This window comes from Xenopus laevis, chromosome 1L, assembly GCF_017654675.1.
Source record: "Xenopus laevis strain J_2021 chromosome 1L, Xenopus_laevis_v10.1, whole genome shotgun sequence".
Classification (NCBI taxonomy): Eukaryota; Metazoa; Chordata; class Amphibia; order Anura; family Pipidae; genus Xenopus; species Xenopus laevis.
In genome coordinates this window covers 229104980-229119455 of record NC_054371.1, presented here as the reverse complement: position 1 = coordinate 229119455, position 14476 = coordinate 229104980, and the positions used below count along the sequence as shown (strand labels likewise).

Below are 14476 nucleotides of genomic sequence, written 5' to 3'. Positions count from 1 at the left end.
CCCTCCCTGACCTCTAATATATTTTCTTTCTTTCCCAGCCTCTTCCCAATTAGGCTTAGGACAAGTGGTTGGAAATGGAACTCCCAGGATGCCCTTTGGCCCTTTATTTCATATTCCCTCTTTGTGAAATGCTTTGGGAATAGATAAAAACAGGCAGCGCATCTTTGTTGGAAGACTTTAGAGTGTGTGCGAGGATCTCTATTGATACAATGATGGCAAGACTGGCTTTATTCCATCCTCCATACGAGGTTCTAATTCCCCCAGTCGTTCCCTTTGATTTCTGCTTTCCCCTGAGGGCATTTTGCTCTTTGGCTCCTCTAAGGTTTTATCTACAGAACCAGGCACAGCACATATTGTACTCAGCCGCTGGCTGTCATGATATTTAATATATGATATAAAGTGTGATACTGAGACACAAGTCCCACCCCAATAGCTGAATTCCCATCATAGAGACTGTTTTATACCATCAGGATATTGTTATTATAGAGATGTGTAACCCTTTGAATAGGGACCCCTCTGGCAATACCGAAAGCTACAAGTCCCACCTTGTTTGCCCTTTTTTCTTTTACTTACACAATAGTAACAGCTCCAGCCGGTCTCTGTGTGCGCCATTTCCGTCACCTCCAGGGTGTTATCATTACGTAAATACCCCATCCGACGTAGGCAGCCATCATGAAATACCCTGGAGCAGATTCGGCACGGATAGAGGTTTTCTGCTGTCCACACCTCACAGATCTCACACATTTCATCGTTGGTGACCTGCAGAGAAAAGGGGGAAATAACTAAATACAGAAGGTGCCTCATATACAGCAGCGCAAATAGATATTACCCGGCCCCACAGCAAATTACATTTCAGGCCCCCACAATGTTTAGAGGTTGACTTGTTTTACCAATATTTATTGAAACTGTATATGAATTAAGGTTCTCATGGGGCCCCTATACCTGCAGCCATAAGTTGCAGATTTAATCATTGTGTCTGTTAGTAAATCCCTATTCCTCTATTTTATTACTGTCCGGCGCAGAACAAAGTTTTTCTCATTACAAGTCGGACATAAGGGGCCCCTTCTAGAAAGGAGAGACGAAGGCCCTGCCTTGTGCCGACTCGGGTAATTGAATAGTATTTACTTTAGGCATCAAGTGCAAGCGCTTAAATGGAATATTGAGCTTCCGGATAGAGTTATAAATGGCTGGGATATTGATTCCTTCCGATCTCAGGGAGGAAAGTGCAGCGTATGGATTGAGTAGCTCGTGTCTGCGGCGGAATTTAAAACGTAACAAACAAAAGCTGCAACGATTTTCACGTTCCCTTAAAGACCTGCGAGGCATGGAGCTAAAAGCCTCCTGGTAATGGCTTGGCTGAGGGTTCTATGGAATTCGGATAGTGTTTGTTTCCTGGAAAGGATAAATAAGATTCAGTGCCTCTATAGTGCGTTTCATGGCCCCTAAAATGGTCTCATATTCAGCCTGCTGCCCTTTGTCTTCATGCTGGGGCCATGCCGGCAACTAAATCACAGGGTGTGGCCCTATCCGTTCAACAAGCCCAATGAGAAGGTCCCATTCTCTGGTTGGAAATGATGGTGCACGTTGGCCCCATAGATGTCCCTGCTGGTGCAGTATCAACTTCATCATCATTTGCTCATTTAAAGGACAACTAAAGCCTTACAATTAATATGGCTAAAAATGTCCTATTTTATATAGTGAACTTATTGCACGAGGCTAAAGTTTGAGCTTGTCAATAGCAGCAATGATCCAGGACTTCAAACTTGTCACAGGGGGTCACCATCTTGGAAAGTGTCTGTGACACTCACATGCTCAGTGGGCTCTGATTGGCTGTTGAGAAGCTAAGCTTAGGGCTCGTCACTAATTATCCAGCAGAAAATGAGCTTCCCTGGCTGTAATATAAGCTGATGCTACAGGTTTGCTGATTATTCAATTCTGATGCTAATTGCACTGGTTTCTGTGCTGCCATGTAGTAATTATGTGTATTAATTACTAATCAGCCTTATATTGTGACATTTCTATTCTATGTGTACTGTATATTGTGAGTGGCTCCCTAAGCTCAGTAAGTGACAGCAGCACAGAGCATGTGCAGTGAATCAGCAGAAAAGAAGATGGGGAGCTACTGGGGCATCTTTGGAGACACAAATCTTTACTGCTAAAGGGCTGTGGTTGCCTTGGGCTGGTACAGAAGCACAAAACATCATGTACAACATTTCTAGCTACTTCTTTAGTTAGGCTATAGTTTAATGTTGACTTTAAGCAGAATTTGAACTAAGCGCCAAACCCAACAACATCAACATTGGAGCAACCACGACCTCTGAACCAGGTAGGAGCTCCAGGGTAGCCACACCACAGCTCACCGAAGCCTAGTTGCACCAAAAGAATAGGATACACATGTCACTCCCACCCAAGATGGCAGAAATTACGACTCCAGGACACCCACACTTAAGCATAAATTGTGGTGCAATAACTAAATGAACCCTATAGTCTTTCCTGGCTATGGTTTTCACCTTTATTGGCACAAAAACCAAGAGTCGGACTGATGATGTCATGGGCAAAGTCATTACATCAGGAGGTGGCCTGTGATGTTGTGGGTGGGAGGTTGTTACATTGAGACCATGAACTATAGGGCACAAAAGACATAGGGCCAATGTTTCCTTTTGTATTAAACTAAAATAAACAGTGTTTTTACTACATACTTGTGGCTCTGTGGATTTGTGCAGTTCAGTAGCATTAGTCAGAATCAGACAGCCCCTTCAGAAACAAGGCTACCCAGTTGAAAACTGGACCACCGGTAACCCTACTCCTGGAGTAGCCATTGGGCACATGGCCGAATGTAGCTGATGTTGGCAAGAGCTTATTGTGCAAGGGTGATAACTTGGCACGGGATCTCCAGTGACTTCCATTGGGAATTACACTTGGCTGCTCCAATCCAGGGACATCATTTCATCCTGAGATTTTAATAAGGGGAAAATGGATAAATGTTTTATTTAAACTGTGTACTGTATATTTTAGTGTGTATGTCATTGGAGAGGATCTTACTGTACCGGCCTATAAGGCACAAACACAACCATCAGCAGAGGGTGTTTTTTTTGTGTTGGGGGAGGGTTTTTATATCTATACAAATATTTCCTCATGGCATCCCAGAGCCAATTCCAAGTATAATAGCTCCTAAAGTACACAATGCAGTGACAATTGTATGTTTAATCCCCCTTGTACATTACACAATGTAGAATAATGCATTGCCAGTTTTGTGTATATTAGCCCACAGCAGTCCTGTCCTGCTTTATGGCAGCTGAGATTCTAGCTATCTGTATAACAGAACATTCTGTCCCAGTGACTGCACAGATCCTATCTGATCCCCATTGTAAGCAGCAGTCCTGTCCTGCTTTATGGCAGCTGAGATTCTAGCTATCTGTATAACAGAACATTCTGTCCCAGTGGCTGCACAGATCCTATCTGATCCCCATTGTAAACAGCAGTCCTGTCCTGCTTTATGGCAGCTGAGATTCTAGCTATCTGTATAACAGAACATTCTGTCCTAGTGACTGTACAGATCCTATCTGATCCCCATTGTAAGCAGCAGTCCTGTCCTGCTTTATGGCAGCTGAGATTCTAGCTATCTGTATAACAGAACATTCTGTCCCAGTGGCTGCACAGATCCTATCTGATCCCCATTGTAAGCAGCAGTCCTGTCCTGCTTTATGGCAGCTGAGATTCTAGCTATCTGTATAACAGAACATTCTGTCCCAGTGGCTGCACAGATCCTATCTGATCTCCATTGTAAGCAGCAGTCTTGCCCTGCTTTATGGCAGCTGAGATTCTAGCTATCTGTATAACAGAACATTCTGTCCCAGTGGCTGCACAGATCCTATCTGATCCCCGTTGTAAGCAGCAGTCCTGTCCTGCTTTATGGCAGCTGAGATTCTAGCTATCTGTATAACAGAACATTCTGTCCCAGTGGCTGCACAGATCCTATCTGATCCCCATTGTAAGCAGCAGTCCTGTCCTGCTTTATGGCAGCTGAGATTCTAGCTATCTGTATAACAGAGATTCTATATCTGTATAGCTAGACAATTAGAACAATGGTTCTGCAAGGTATGGAAAAGATTTTATTCAAATGTTATTGCAGATAAATATAAAATAAATAGGTTTACAGATGATTAATTGCAGTTCAGCTTCTCAGCAATTTCAGGCAACAAGCAATTTTCCCTACGGGGCACCAGAGGACCGTGCCAGGATTGTGCTGCTGAGATTCTGACGTTTGAAATGGATGAACTTGTGAATGAAGGTGACAGAGCAACATTTTAATCATTTTGTATAAATCAGAAATAAACAAAAGGTCAGATACAAACCCTTTGTATGTCGATAGTCTCACTGCTACTATTCATTGTGCAGCTCATTCTGTATGTTATAGTCAAAAAGATCTGAATAAATGGAACTAAAAATATGCCCTTGTCGGGGTAAATAAGCGTTGAATTAACTTTTAAAATGATGCAATCAGTTTGCAGTGGATCTTAAATTATTATGGCTGTAACATTATATAAGTATAGCCTCTTAGAGCCACTGTTATATGGCTTCTAGGGTCATTGACCCCCCATTTTAAATCTGGAAAAAGGCAGTAGGCAAAGGTCAATATTTAAAAAAATTGAAGACCAACTGAAAAGGCGCCAAGAAACCTTCTCGCCTTTAAATTGTCCTTCATTCAATCACACAGTTTAGGGCAAGTAAGAGGTGAATAAGGAGGAGGATGGGCATGAAAGGTCACTATCAATGGAAAATGTTACATTTTTTTGCCCTTTATATTTTAGTTACCCTTTAATCCCATCTTGCCATCTATATTAGTGGTATGTCGCCTGTTTAATAATTCATTGATGTGAGATTCTCATTTGCTGAAAAGGTCAGTGTGACACTTGCTTTTCTCAAACGGAGGAGAAGCGTCAGTGCCGCCATTGAGCTCCGTGACGTGCGAGAGATTAAACCTTTCAGGGATGATTTGCCGCTTACACCTCTTGTGCAGCTCACGTCCCCCTGGGTCTAATTAAAACAAATTGCTGAGTGCTAAAAGAGATGTGGGGGTGCCTAATTATACAGTCTGCTGGGGTCACCCTGCTCCAGGTAACAGCTTAATAAGCCACCGCGCACCCCATGGATTCATGGGAGAGTTATGTGATATGGCCCAATTTCTTTGTTTCCTGATCAGTATTGGGAATCACTGCACTAATATACATCACTGCCAATGGTGGATTTAAGCCCCCAATACCAATGAATTAACCACAAAACAAAGGAGGTGTGTTCTGGGGTTTTATACATAGAATTGGCACTGTATTTATCCTGCTGTGTGTTCTGGGGTAATATACATGAAATTGGCACTGTATTTATCTGCTGTGTATTCTGGGGTATTATACATGAAATTGGCCCTGTATTTATCTGCTGTGTGTTCTGGGGTATTATACATGGAATTGGCTCTGTATTTATCTGCTGTGTGTTCTGGGGTATTATACATGGAATTGGCACTGTATTTATCCTGCTGTGTGTTCTGGGGTATTATATATGGAATTGGCACTGTATTTATCCTGCTGTGTGTTCTGGGGTATTATACATGGAATTGGCCCTGTATTTATCCTGCTGTGTGTTCTGGGGTATTATGCATGGAATTGGCTCTGTATTTATCTGCTGTGTGTTCTGGGGTATTATACATGGAATTGGCACTGTATTTATCCTGCTGTGTGTTCTGGGGTATTATACATGGAATTGGTCCTGTATTTATCCTGCTGTGTGTTCTGCGGTATTATACATGGAATTGGCACTATATTTATCTGCTGTGTGTTCTGGGGTATTATACATGGAATTGGTCCTGTATTTATCTGCTGTGTGTTCTGGGGTATTATACATGGAATTGACACTGTATTTATCCTGCTGTGTGTTCTGGGGTATTATACATGGAATTGGTCCTGTATTTATCCTGCTGTGTGTTCTGGGGTATTTTACATGGAATTGGCACTATATTTATCTGCTGTGTGTTCTGGGTATTATACATGGAATTGGTACTGTATTTATCTGCTGTGTGTTCTGGGGTATTATACATGGAATTGGCACTGTATTTATCTGCTGTGTGTTCTGGGGTATTATACATGGAATTGGCACTGTATTTATCTGCTGTGTGTTCTGGGGTATTATACATGGAATTGGCACTGTATTTATCCTGCTGTGTGTTCTGGGGTATTATACATGGAATTGGCCCTGTATTTATCCTGCTGTGTGTTCTGGGGTATTATACATGGAATTGGCACTATATTTATCCTGCTGTGGGTTCTGGGGTATTATACATGGAATTGGTCCTGTATTTATCTGCTGTGGGTTCTGGGGTATTATACATGGAATTGGCCCTGTATTTATCTGCTGTGTGTTCTGGGGTATTATACATGGAATTGGCCCTGTATTTATCCTGCTGTGTGTTCTGGGGTATTATACATGGAATTGGTCCTGTATTTATCCTGCTGTGTGTTCTGGGGTATTATACATGGAATTGGCACTGTATTTTGTCATCCATGTGTTCTAGGATATTTTACATAGAATTGGTTATACACGGAGTAAGCAGTGCATTTATCCCCTCATTTGAGACATATTAATACAGTATATAAATGAAACATGTATTTATATTGCCGTGTGTTTTGGGCTATTATATATATATATATATATGAAACAGAGGAAGACATATGGCAGTTTCCATGTAAGTGGATTGAGACCCATTCAATTTGCTGAACTTAATTGAAATTAAAACTTTTCATAAAAAAATAATCCATTTCCCTTTTATCTTCCCTATGATCCTCACCTCTTCCCGCTGCTCCAAGCTGATCTCAAGAGGTTCATCATCGTTCAGAGCTCGTTTAGGCCTAATGAAGGCAGGTGGAGTGAAGCAACTGTTTTTATTAAACTCCTCCGGCTCCACCCCTCGCCCGTCTCGAAGTCTCTCCCAAGCTGCCCGGTTTATAGGGTTTTCCTGATGAGGCTGAGACTGGCACGGGGAGTCGGGTTTGGATCCACTCTCCTCCTTTTCCTCCTCCAGCACCTGGTCCAACACATCAGCTTTGCTGCCTTTTCTGATGCAGCCTTCAGACTTTCTCTTGCTGGGAGGCCGTTCCTTCAATCCGTCCTTAAATGCGGACACAGCGATGCTGACTTTCTGCACCTGCTCCACCGTCTGCCTCTTGGACATTAGGACACCCATCCTGCTGTCTGGAAAAGAGGGCAGACAAGTATTAGGGCAAGAAAAAATATAGATAGTAAGGTAGAACACAATTCTGCAGGAACAACCTCTCTGGTTGCTCTTTTGCAGAAAGACCTATGCCATCCTTCAGTTTAACCTTACATTTTGAAATCAAATGCTATTCAGCAGGAACAGCCCCTAAGTTTGCTCATAGTCTGTACAGAGAGATCCCATAATACTATGGCAGCATAGGTATTCCCTGTACTAGGCACAATTCAGCAGGAACAGTCCCCTAAGTTTGCTCATAGTCTGTACAGAGAGATCCCATAAAACTATGGCAGTATAGGTATTCCCTGTACTAAGCACAATTCAGCAGGAACAGTCCCCTAAGTTTGCTCATAGTCTGTACAGAGAGATCCCATAAAACTATGGCAGCATAGGTATTCCCCTGTACTAAGCACAATTCAGCAGGAACAGTCCCCTAAGTTTGCTCATAGTCTGTACAGAGAGATCCCATAAAACTATGGCAGCATAGGTATTCCTCTGTACTAAGCACAATTCAGCAGGAACAGTCCCTAAGTTTGCTCATAGTCTGTACAGAGAGATCCCATAAAACTATGGCAGCATAGGTATTCCCCTGTACTAAGCACAATTCAGCAGGAACAGTCCCCTAAGTTTGCTCATAGTCTGTACAGAGAGATCCCATAAAGCTTTGCAGGAACAGCCCTTTAAGTTTACGCATGGTGTATTCAGCCATTATACTTACTCCCTTGAGCTTTGGGTATTTTGGGATTCATTGAAATGCTGGGCTGAAACAGAAAGCTTATGTTATAGCAGCATTGAGGTTTCTGTTCAAAAAGGGAAAATAAAAAATTGAAGGTAAATTGGCCTTTAAACCCAGTCTCATGGTGCAGGAGCGGCAGATGCAGCGATTAGATATATATCAGAATTATTCTGAGTAAGATTGGCTACCTGCAGCGCAAACAGTAAGTCATTAGCCACACAAGCCGAGCAGAATATCTCTGTGTATATATATATATGTATGTATTCTGGCCCCAGAGAGGTAATGGGCCGGGGCTGCTATTGATTGAGCTAAAGTTGAAAGTCATTATCCCAGTGTGATTGGAACCTTTGCATTGACTTGCATGAGTTCTCCCAGCATGCGCCAATGTTATTACTCCTGGATGTGGGATCCCCACTGACCTGCACTGGATTTCTATGTGTTGTAATAAGGAGACAATCAGCCTGGGGGCCTCCTGCCATTAGAACTGGGTCTCATTTACTAACAATGGCACAACTTGTTTTACCCACAGTGCTTTGCAGTGTAACCGATTCTGGTCTTGGGGATCTTGTGGATCCTGTGGGTTTTGGGTCAACATGGACGTCACTATCCCCCTCTCTTTATCCCACTACTTACAGGACGGGGGGGCTTCTGGCTGCCATTGAAACCTCTTGTTCTTTGAACCTGACTTTCCATTTCATTCGACCCTTAGGCCTCTTATACACGGCTGTTTTTGTCTGCGCTCCCCTGCGTTGCGCTTTTATCCGTTCAGCCGCACGGGAGCGCAGCAATAGACGCACTCAGTTATTTTGAAGGGGGCTGTACTCACCCAGACGCATGGAAAAACTGCCCGTGTGTAAGGGCCCTTAGATAGAGAAATCTATTCCCGGAAGCAGAAGTCTGTTAAATTGCACAGTGTTAGTGTCATTATATGGTTTGGCAAGTGACAAAGAGCCTCATAGGGCTCGAAACATGTAGGGGGCGATTCACTAACTTCGAGTGAAGGATTCGAAGTTAAAAAACTTCGAAATTCGAAGATTTTTTTGGGCTACTTCGACCATCGAATGGGCTACTTCGACCTTCGACTACGACTATCGAAGGATTCGAAGTAAAAATCGGTCGACTATTCGACCATTCGATAGTCGGAGTACTGTCTCTTTAAAAAAAACTTCGACCCCCTAGTTCGCCATCTAAAAGCTACAGAAGTCAATGTTAGCCTATGGGGAAGGTCCCCATAGGCTTGGCTAACTTTTTTTGATCGAAGGATATTCCTTCAATCGTTGGATTTAAATCCTTCGAATCGTTCGATTCAAAGGATTTAATCGTTCGATCGAAGGAATAATCGTTCGATCGAACTATCTGCGCTAAATCCTTCGACTTTTAGTTCCTAGTCGAATATCGAGGGTTAATTAACCCTCGATATTCGACCCTTAGTGAATCGGCCCCGTAGTGTTGGTGATTGTTTGAGCAGTTAAGCTGCAGTACTGCCTTTTTGTTGTGATCTTCTACCTATAGTGAATAAAGTAGCCCCTAATGTAAAATATAAGGATATTATAAGTCACCGAGGAGTTCCATGACCCTATATGCTTTTATACAGGCCATGGAACTCCGAGGTTACTTCTAATATCCTCAGACTTTCCAAAAAGGGGTCCTTTATTTATTATAAAACACACGTTTTAGTGGGTCATGTAACAAAAAGTACATCACTACTCACCGTTTATAACTGATGACATCACTAGTCACCGTTTATATATGATATAATTCACAGGATATTCATGGCTTTTGTGTATTATATTTATATATATATATATATATATATATATATATATATATATATATATATATATATATATATATATATATATATATATATATATATAGGGATGTAGCGAACGTCGGAAAAAAAGTTCGCGAACATATTCGCGAACTTGCGCAAAAATGCGAGCGGTTCGCGAACGGTTCGCGAACCCCATAGACTTCAATGGGAAGGCGAACTTTAACATCTAGAAAAGACATTTCTGGCCAGAAAAATGATTTTAAAGTTGTTTAAAGGGTGCAACGACCTGGACAGTGGCATGCCAGAGGGGGATCAAGGGCAAAAATGTATCTGAAAAATCTGCCTGTGTGTGCTTGGAAGAGATAGTGTAGGGGGAGAGCTGTTAGTGATTTCAGGGACAGATGATAGTAAGTTTGCTGGCTAGTAATCTACTTGATACTGCTCTGTATTGGAGGGACAGAAGTCTGCAGGGATTTGAGGGACATTTTAGCTTAGGTAGCTTTGCTGGCTAGTAATCTACTGTTCTCTTTAAACAACTGCCATACGTTGACCTTGTAGGCATTGTTTGCCCAGTTTTTTTGGACGCAGCCACTGAAGCACAGTTGCCAGAAAAAATATGCCATATAAATGCTGAAAATAGTAATTTTTCGCCATACGTTGACCTTGTAGACATTGTTTGCCCAGTTTTTTTGGTTGCAGCCACTGAAGCACAGTTGCCAGAAAAAATATGCCATATAAATGCTGAAAATAGTCATTTTTTGCCATACGTTGACCTTGTAGGCATTGTTTGCCCAGTTTTTTTGGTCGCAGCCACTGAAGCACAGTTGCCAGAAAAAATATGCCATATAAATGCTGAAAATAGTAATTTTTTGCCATATACGTTGAGTCAACGTATGGCAAAAAATGACTATTTTCAGCATTTATATGGCATATTTTTTCTGGCCTCTGTGCTTCAGTGGCTGCGGCCAAAAAAACTGGGCAAACAATGCCTACAAGGTCAACGTCGTTGACCTTGTAGGCATTGTTTGCCCAGTTTTTTTGGCCGCAGCCACTGAAGCACAGAGGCCAGAAAAAATATGCCATATAAATGCTGAAAATAGTCATTTTTTTGGTCGCAGCCACTGAAGCACAGTTGCCAGAAAAATTATGCCATATAAATGCTGAAAATATGCATTTTTTTGGTTGCAGCCACTGAAGCACAGAGGCCAGAAAAATTATGCCATATAAATGCTGAAAATATAAATTTTTTTGGTTGCAGCCACTGAAGCACAGAGGCCAGAAAAATTATGCCATATAAATGCAGAAAATATGCATTTTTTTGGTCGCAGCCACTGAAGCACAGTTGCCAGAAAAATTATGCCATATAAATGCTGAAAATATAAATTTTTTTGGTTGCAGCCACTGAAGCACAGAGGCCAGAAAAATTATGCCATATAAATGCTGAAAATATGCATTTTTTTGGTCGCAGCCACTGAAGCACAGTTGCCAGAAAAATTATGCCATATAAATGCTGAAAATATAAATTTTTTTGGTTGCAGCCACTGAAGCACAGAGGCCAGAAAAATTATGCCATATAAATGCTGAAAATATGCATTTTTTTGGTTGCAGCCACTGAAGCACAGAGGCCAGAAAAATTATGCCATATAAATGCAGAAAATATGCATTTTTTTGGACGCAGCCACTGAAGCACAGTTGCCAGAAAAAATATGCCATATAAATGCTGAAAATAGTCATTTTTTGCCATACGTTGACCTTGTAGACATTGTTTGCCCAGTTTTTTTGGTTGCAGCCACTGAAGCACAGAGGCCAGAAAAAATTAAACCAGTAGGGTTTGCACCCTAGTTTGTAACGGTGGCGGAGGGAGGAGGAGGACGCTAAAGGACAGCTGTGTGTGGAGTCATGAGGCTTGAAGAGAAGGACAGCTGCATAGAAGTCAGAACAAGTCTTCCGGCGTGCAGTAACCCTCCGAGATCCACCCCTCATTCATTTTAATAAAGGTCAGGTAATCGACACTTTTGTGACCTAGGCGAGTTCTCTTCTCAGTTACAATCCCTCCTGCTGCACTGAAGGTCCTTTCTGAGAGCACACTTGAGGCTGGGCAAGACAAGAGGTTCATGGCAAATTGTGACAGCTCTGGCCACAGATCAAGCCTGCGCACCCAGTAGTCCAGGGGTTCATCGCTCCTCAGAGTGTCGATATCTGCAGTTAATGCCAGGTAGTCCGCTACCTGCCGGTCGAGGCGTTCTTTGAGGGTGGATCCAGAAGGGTTGTGGCGCTGCCTTGGACAGAAAAACATTTGCATGTCTGACGTTACAGACTGGCCAAAGGGCTTTGTCCTTGCAGGTGTGCTCGTGGCAGGATTACTGGCACCTCTGCCCCTGGAATGTTGATGAGTTCCTGAAGTGACATCACCCTTAAAAGCATTGTACAACATGTTTTGCAGGCTGGTTTGTAAATGCCGCATCTTTTCGGACTTGTGGTATGTTGGTAACATTTCTGACACTTTATGCTTGTACCGAGGGTCTAGTAGCGTTGCGACCCAGTACAGGTCCTTCTCCTTAAGCCTCTTGATACGGGGGTCCTTCAACAGGCATGACAGCATGAAAGACCCCATTCTCACAAGGTTGGATGCAGAGCTATCCATCTCCGCTTCCTCATTATCAAGGACTGCATCATCCACGGTCTCCTCCCCCCAGCCACGTACAAGACCAGGGGTCCCCAAAAGGTCACCACTAGCCCCCTGGGAAGCCTGCTCCTGTTGGTCCTCCTCCTCCTCCTCCACAAAGCCACCTTCCTCCTCTGACTCCACTTCTGGCACCTCTCCCTGCGTTGCAGCAGGTGCCTGGGTTCGTTCTGGTGATTCCGACCAGAAATCGTGCGCTTCCAGCTCCTCGTCACGCTGGTCTACAGCCTCATCTGTCACTCGTCGCACGGCACGCTCCAGGAAGAAAGCGAAGGGTATTAGGTCGCTGATGGTGCCTTCGGTGCGACTGACCATATTTGTCACCTCTTCAAAAGGTCGCATGAGCCTGCAGGCATCGCGCATAAGCACCCAGTAACGGGGGAAAAAAATCCCCAGCTGTGCAGATCCAGTCCTACCACCCAGTTCAAAAAGGTACTCGTTGACGGCCCTTTGTTGTTGCAGCAGACGTTCCAACATAAGGAGCGTTGAATTCCAGCGAGTCTGGCTGTCAGAAATCAAACGCCTGACTGGCATGTTGTAGCGCTGCTGAATGTCAGCAAGGCGTGCCATGGCTGTGTAGGAACGTCTGAAATGGGCCGACACCTTTCTGGACTGGGTGAGAACGTCCTGGAATCCTGGGTACTTGGAGACAAAACGTTGGACTATTAAATTTAACACATGTGCCATGCAGGGCACATGTGTTAAATTGCCTAGTCTCAACGCTGCCAACAGATTGCTTCCATTGTCACACACACCACTTTTCCGATCTGCAGTTGGTGTGGGGTCAGCCACCGATCGGCCTGTGACTGCAGAGATGACAGGAGTACAGATCCGGTATGGTTTTTGCTTTCCAGGCACGTCATCCCCAAGACAGCGTGACAACGGCGTACCTGGCACGTCGAATAGCCTAGGGGGAGCTGGGGGTGCACAGGTGTGGAGGAGGAGAAGGAGGACCCAGCAGCAGAGTAAGAAGAAGAAGAAGACGAGGTAGAGAGCGATGGAGGAGTAGAGGTGGTGCAGAACCGCGTGCAATCCGTGGCGGTGACACCAACTCCACTGTTGTTGTTGAGCTACCCATTCCCTGCTTCCCAGCCATTACCAAGTTCACCCAGTGGGCAGTGTAGGTGACATACCTGCCCTGACCATGCTTGGAGGACCATGCGTCAGTAGTCATATGGACCTTTGGCCCAACACTAAGTGACAGAGATGCGGTAACTTGGCTCTGCACATGTTGGTACAGGTGTGGTATTCCCTTTTTAGAAAAAAAATTGCGGCTGGGTACCTTCCACTGCGGTGTCCCAATTGCTACAAATTTGCGGAAGGCCTCAGAGTCCACCAGCTGGTATGGTAAAAGCTGGCGGCTAAGAGTGCAGACAAGCCAGCTGTCAGACGCCGGCAAGGGGTGACAGTCAGACATTGGCTTCTTACGCTCAAACATGGCCTTCACAGAAACTTGGCTGGTGGCAGATGACTGGGAATGGGAACAGTTGGTCAAGGTGGAAGGCGGAGTGGAGGGTGGTTCAGACGGGTCAAGGAGAGCAGAGGTAGAGCAGTAAGATGCTGGACCAGAAGAGTGTGGCTTTTAGTTTGCCTGTTGCCTTTGAGGTGTTGCTCCCAAAGTGCTTTGTGCTTGCCGCTCATGTGCCTTCGCATAGAAAGTTGTACCTATGTGGCTGTTGGGCTTACCAAGGCTCAGTTTCTGACTGCACTCATTGCAAATTACAATGCTTTTGTCAGAGGCACACACATTAAAAAAATCCCACACTGCTGACTTTTTGGAAGTGTGCGATCTGGCGGTAACAGTAGAAGTTGGCGGAGTTGGCGGTATTGGCGGCAATGGCGGGTGCGTTGGCCGGCTGAACACAGGTGCCGATACATGTTGTTGCCCTACTGATCCCTGCGGGCTGTCCTCCCTGCTTCTTCTAAGTCTTATTCTCCTACTGCCTCTCTGACTCTCCGTCTCTCCATCTGAACTACCCTCCTCTTGCTCTCTTCTACTAGGCACCCACAAAAACATCAATCTCC

At 44.0% G+C, this 14476-nt stretch overlaps 1 protein-coding gene across 1 annotated transcript in view; it reads right to left on the bottom strand.

Annotated features, from left to right (window-relative positions):
• phf24.L (PHD finger protein 24 L homeolog) overlaps positions 1–14476 on the bottom strand; it is a 77865-nt gene that overhangs the window by 23210 nt on the left and 40179 nt on the right. The window contains exons 2-3 of the mRNA XM_018267287.2: positions 6836–7239; positions 574–759 (exon numbers count right to left, since the gene is read on the bottom strand). Coding sequence (XP_018122776.1) covers positions 574–759; positions 6836–7231 — 582 coding nt within the window. The 5' untranslated portion in view covers positions 7232–7239. The remainder of the gene's footprint in view (positions 1–573; positions 760–6835; positions 7240–14476) is intronic.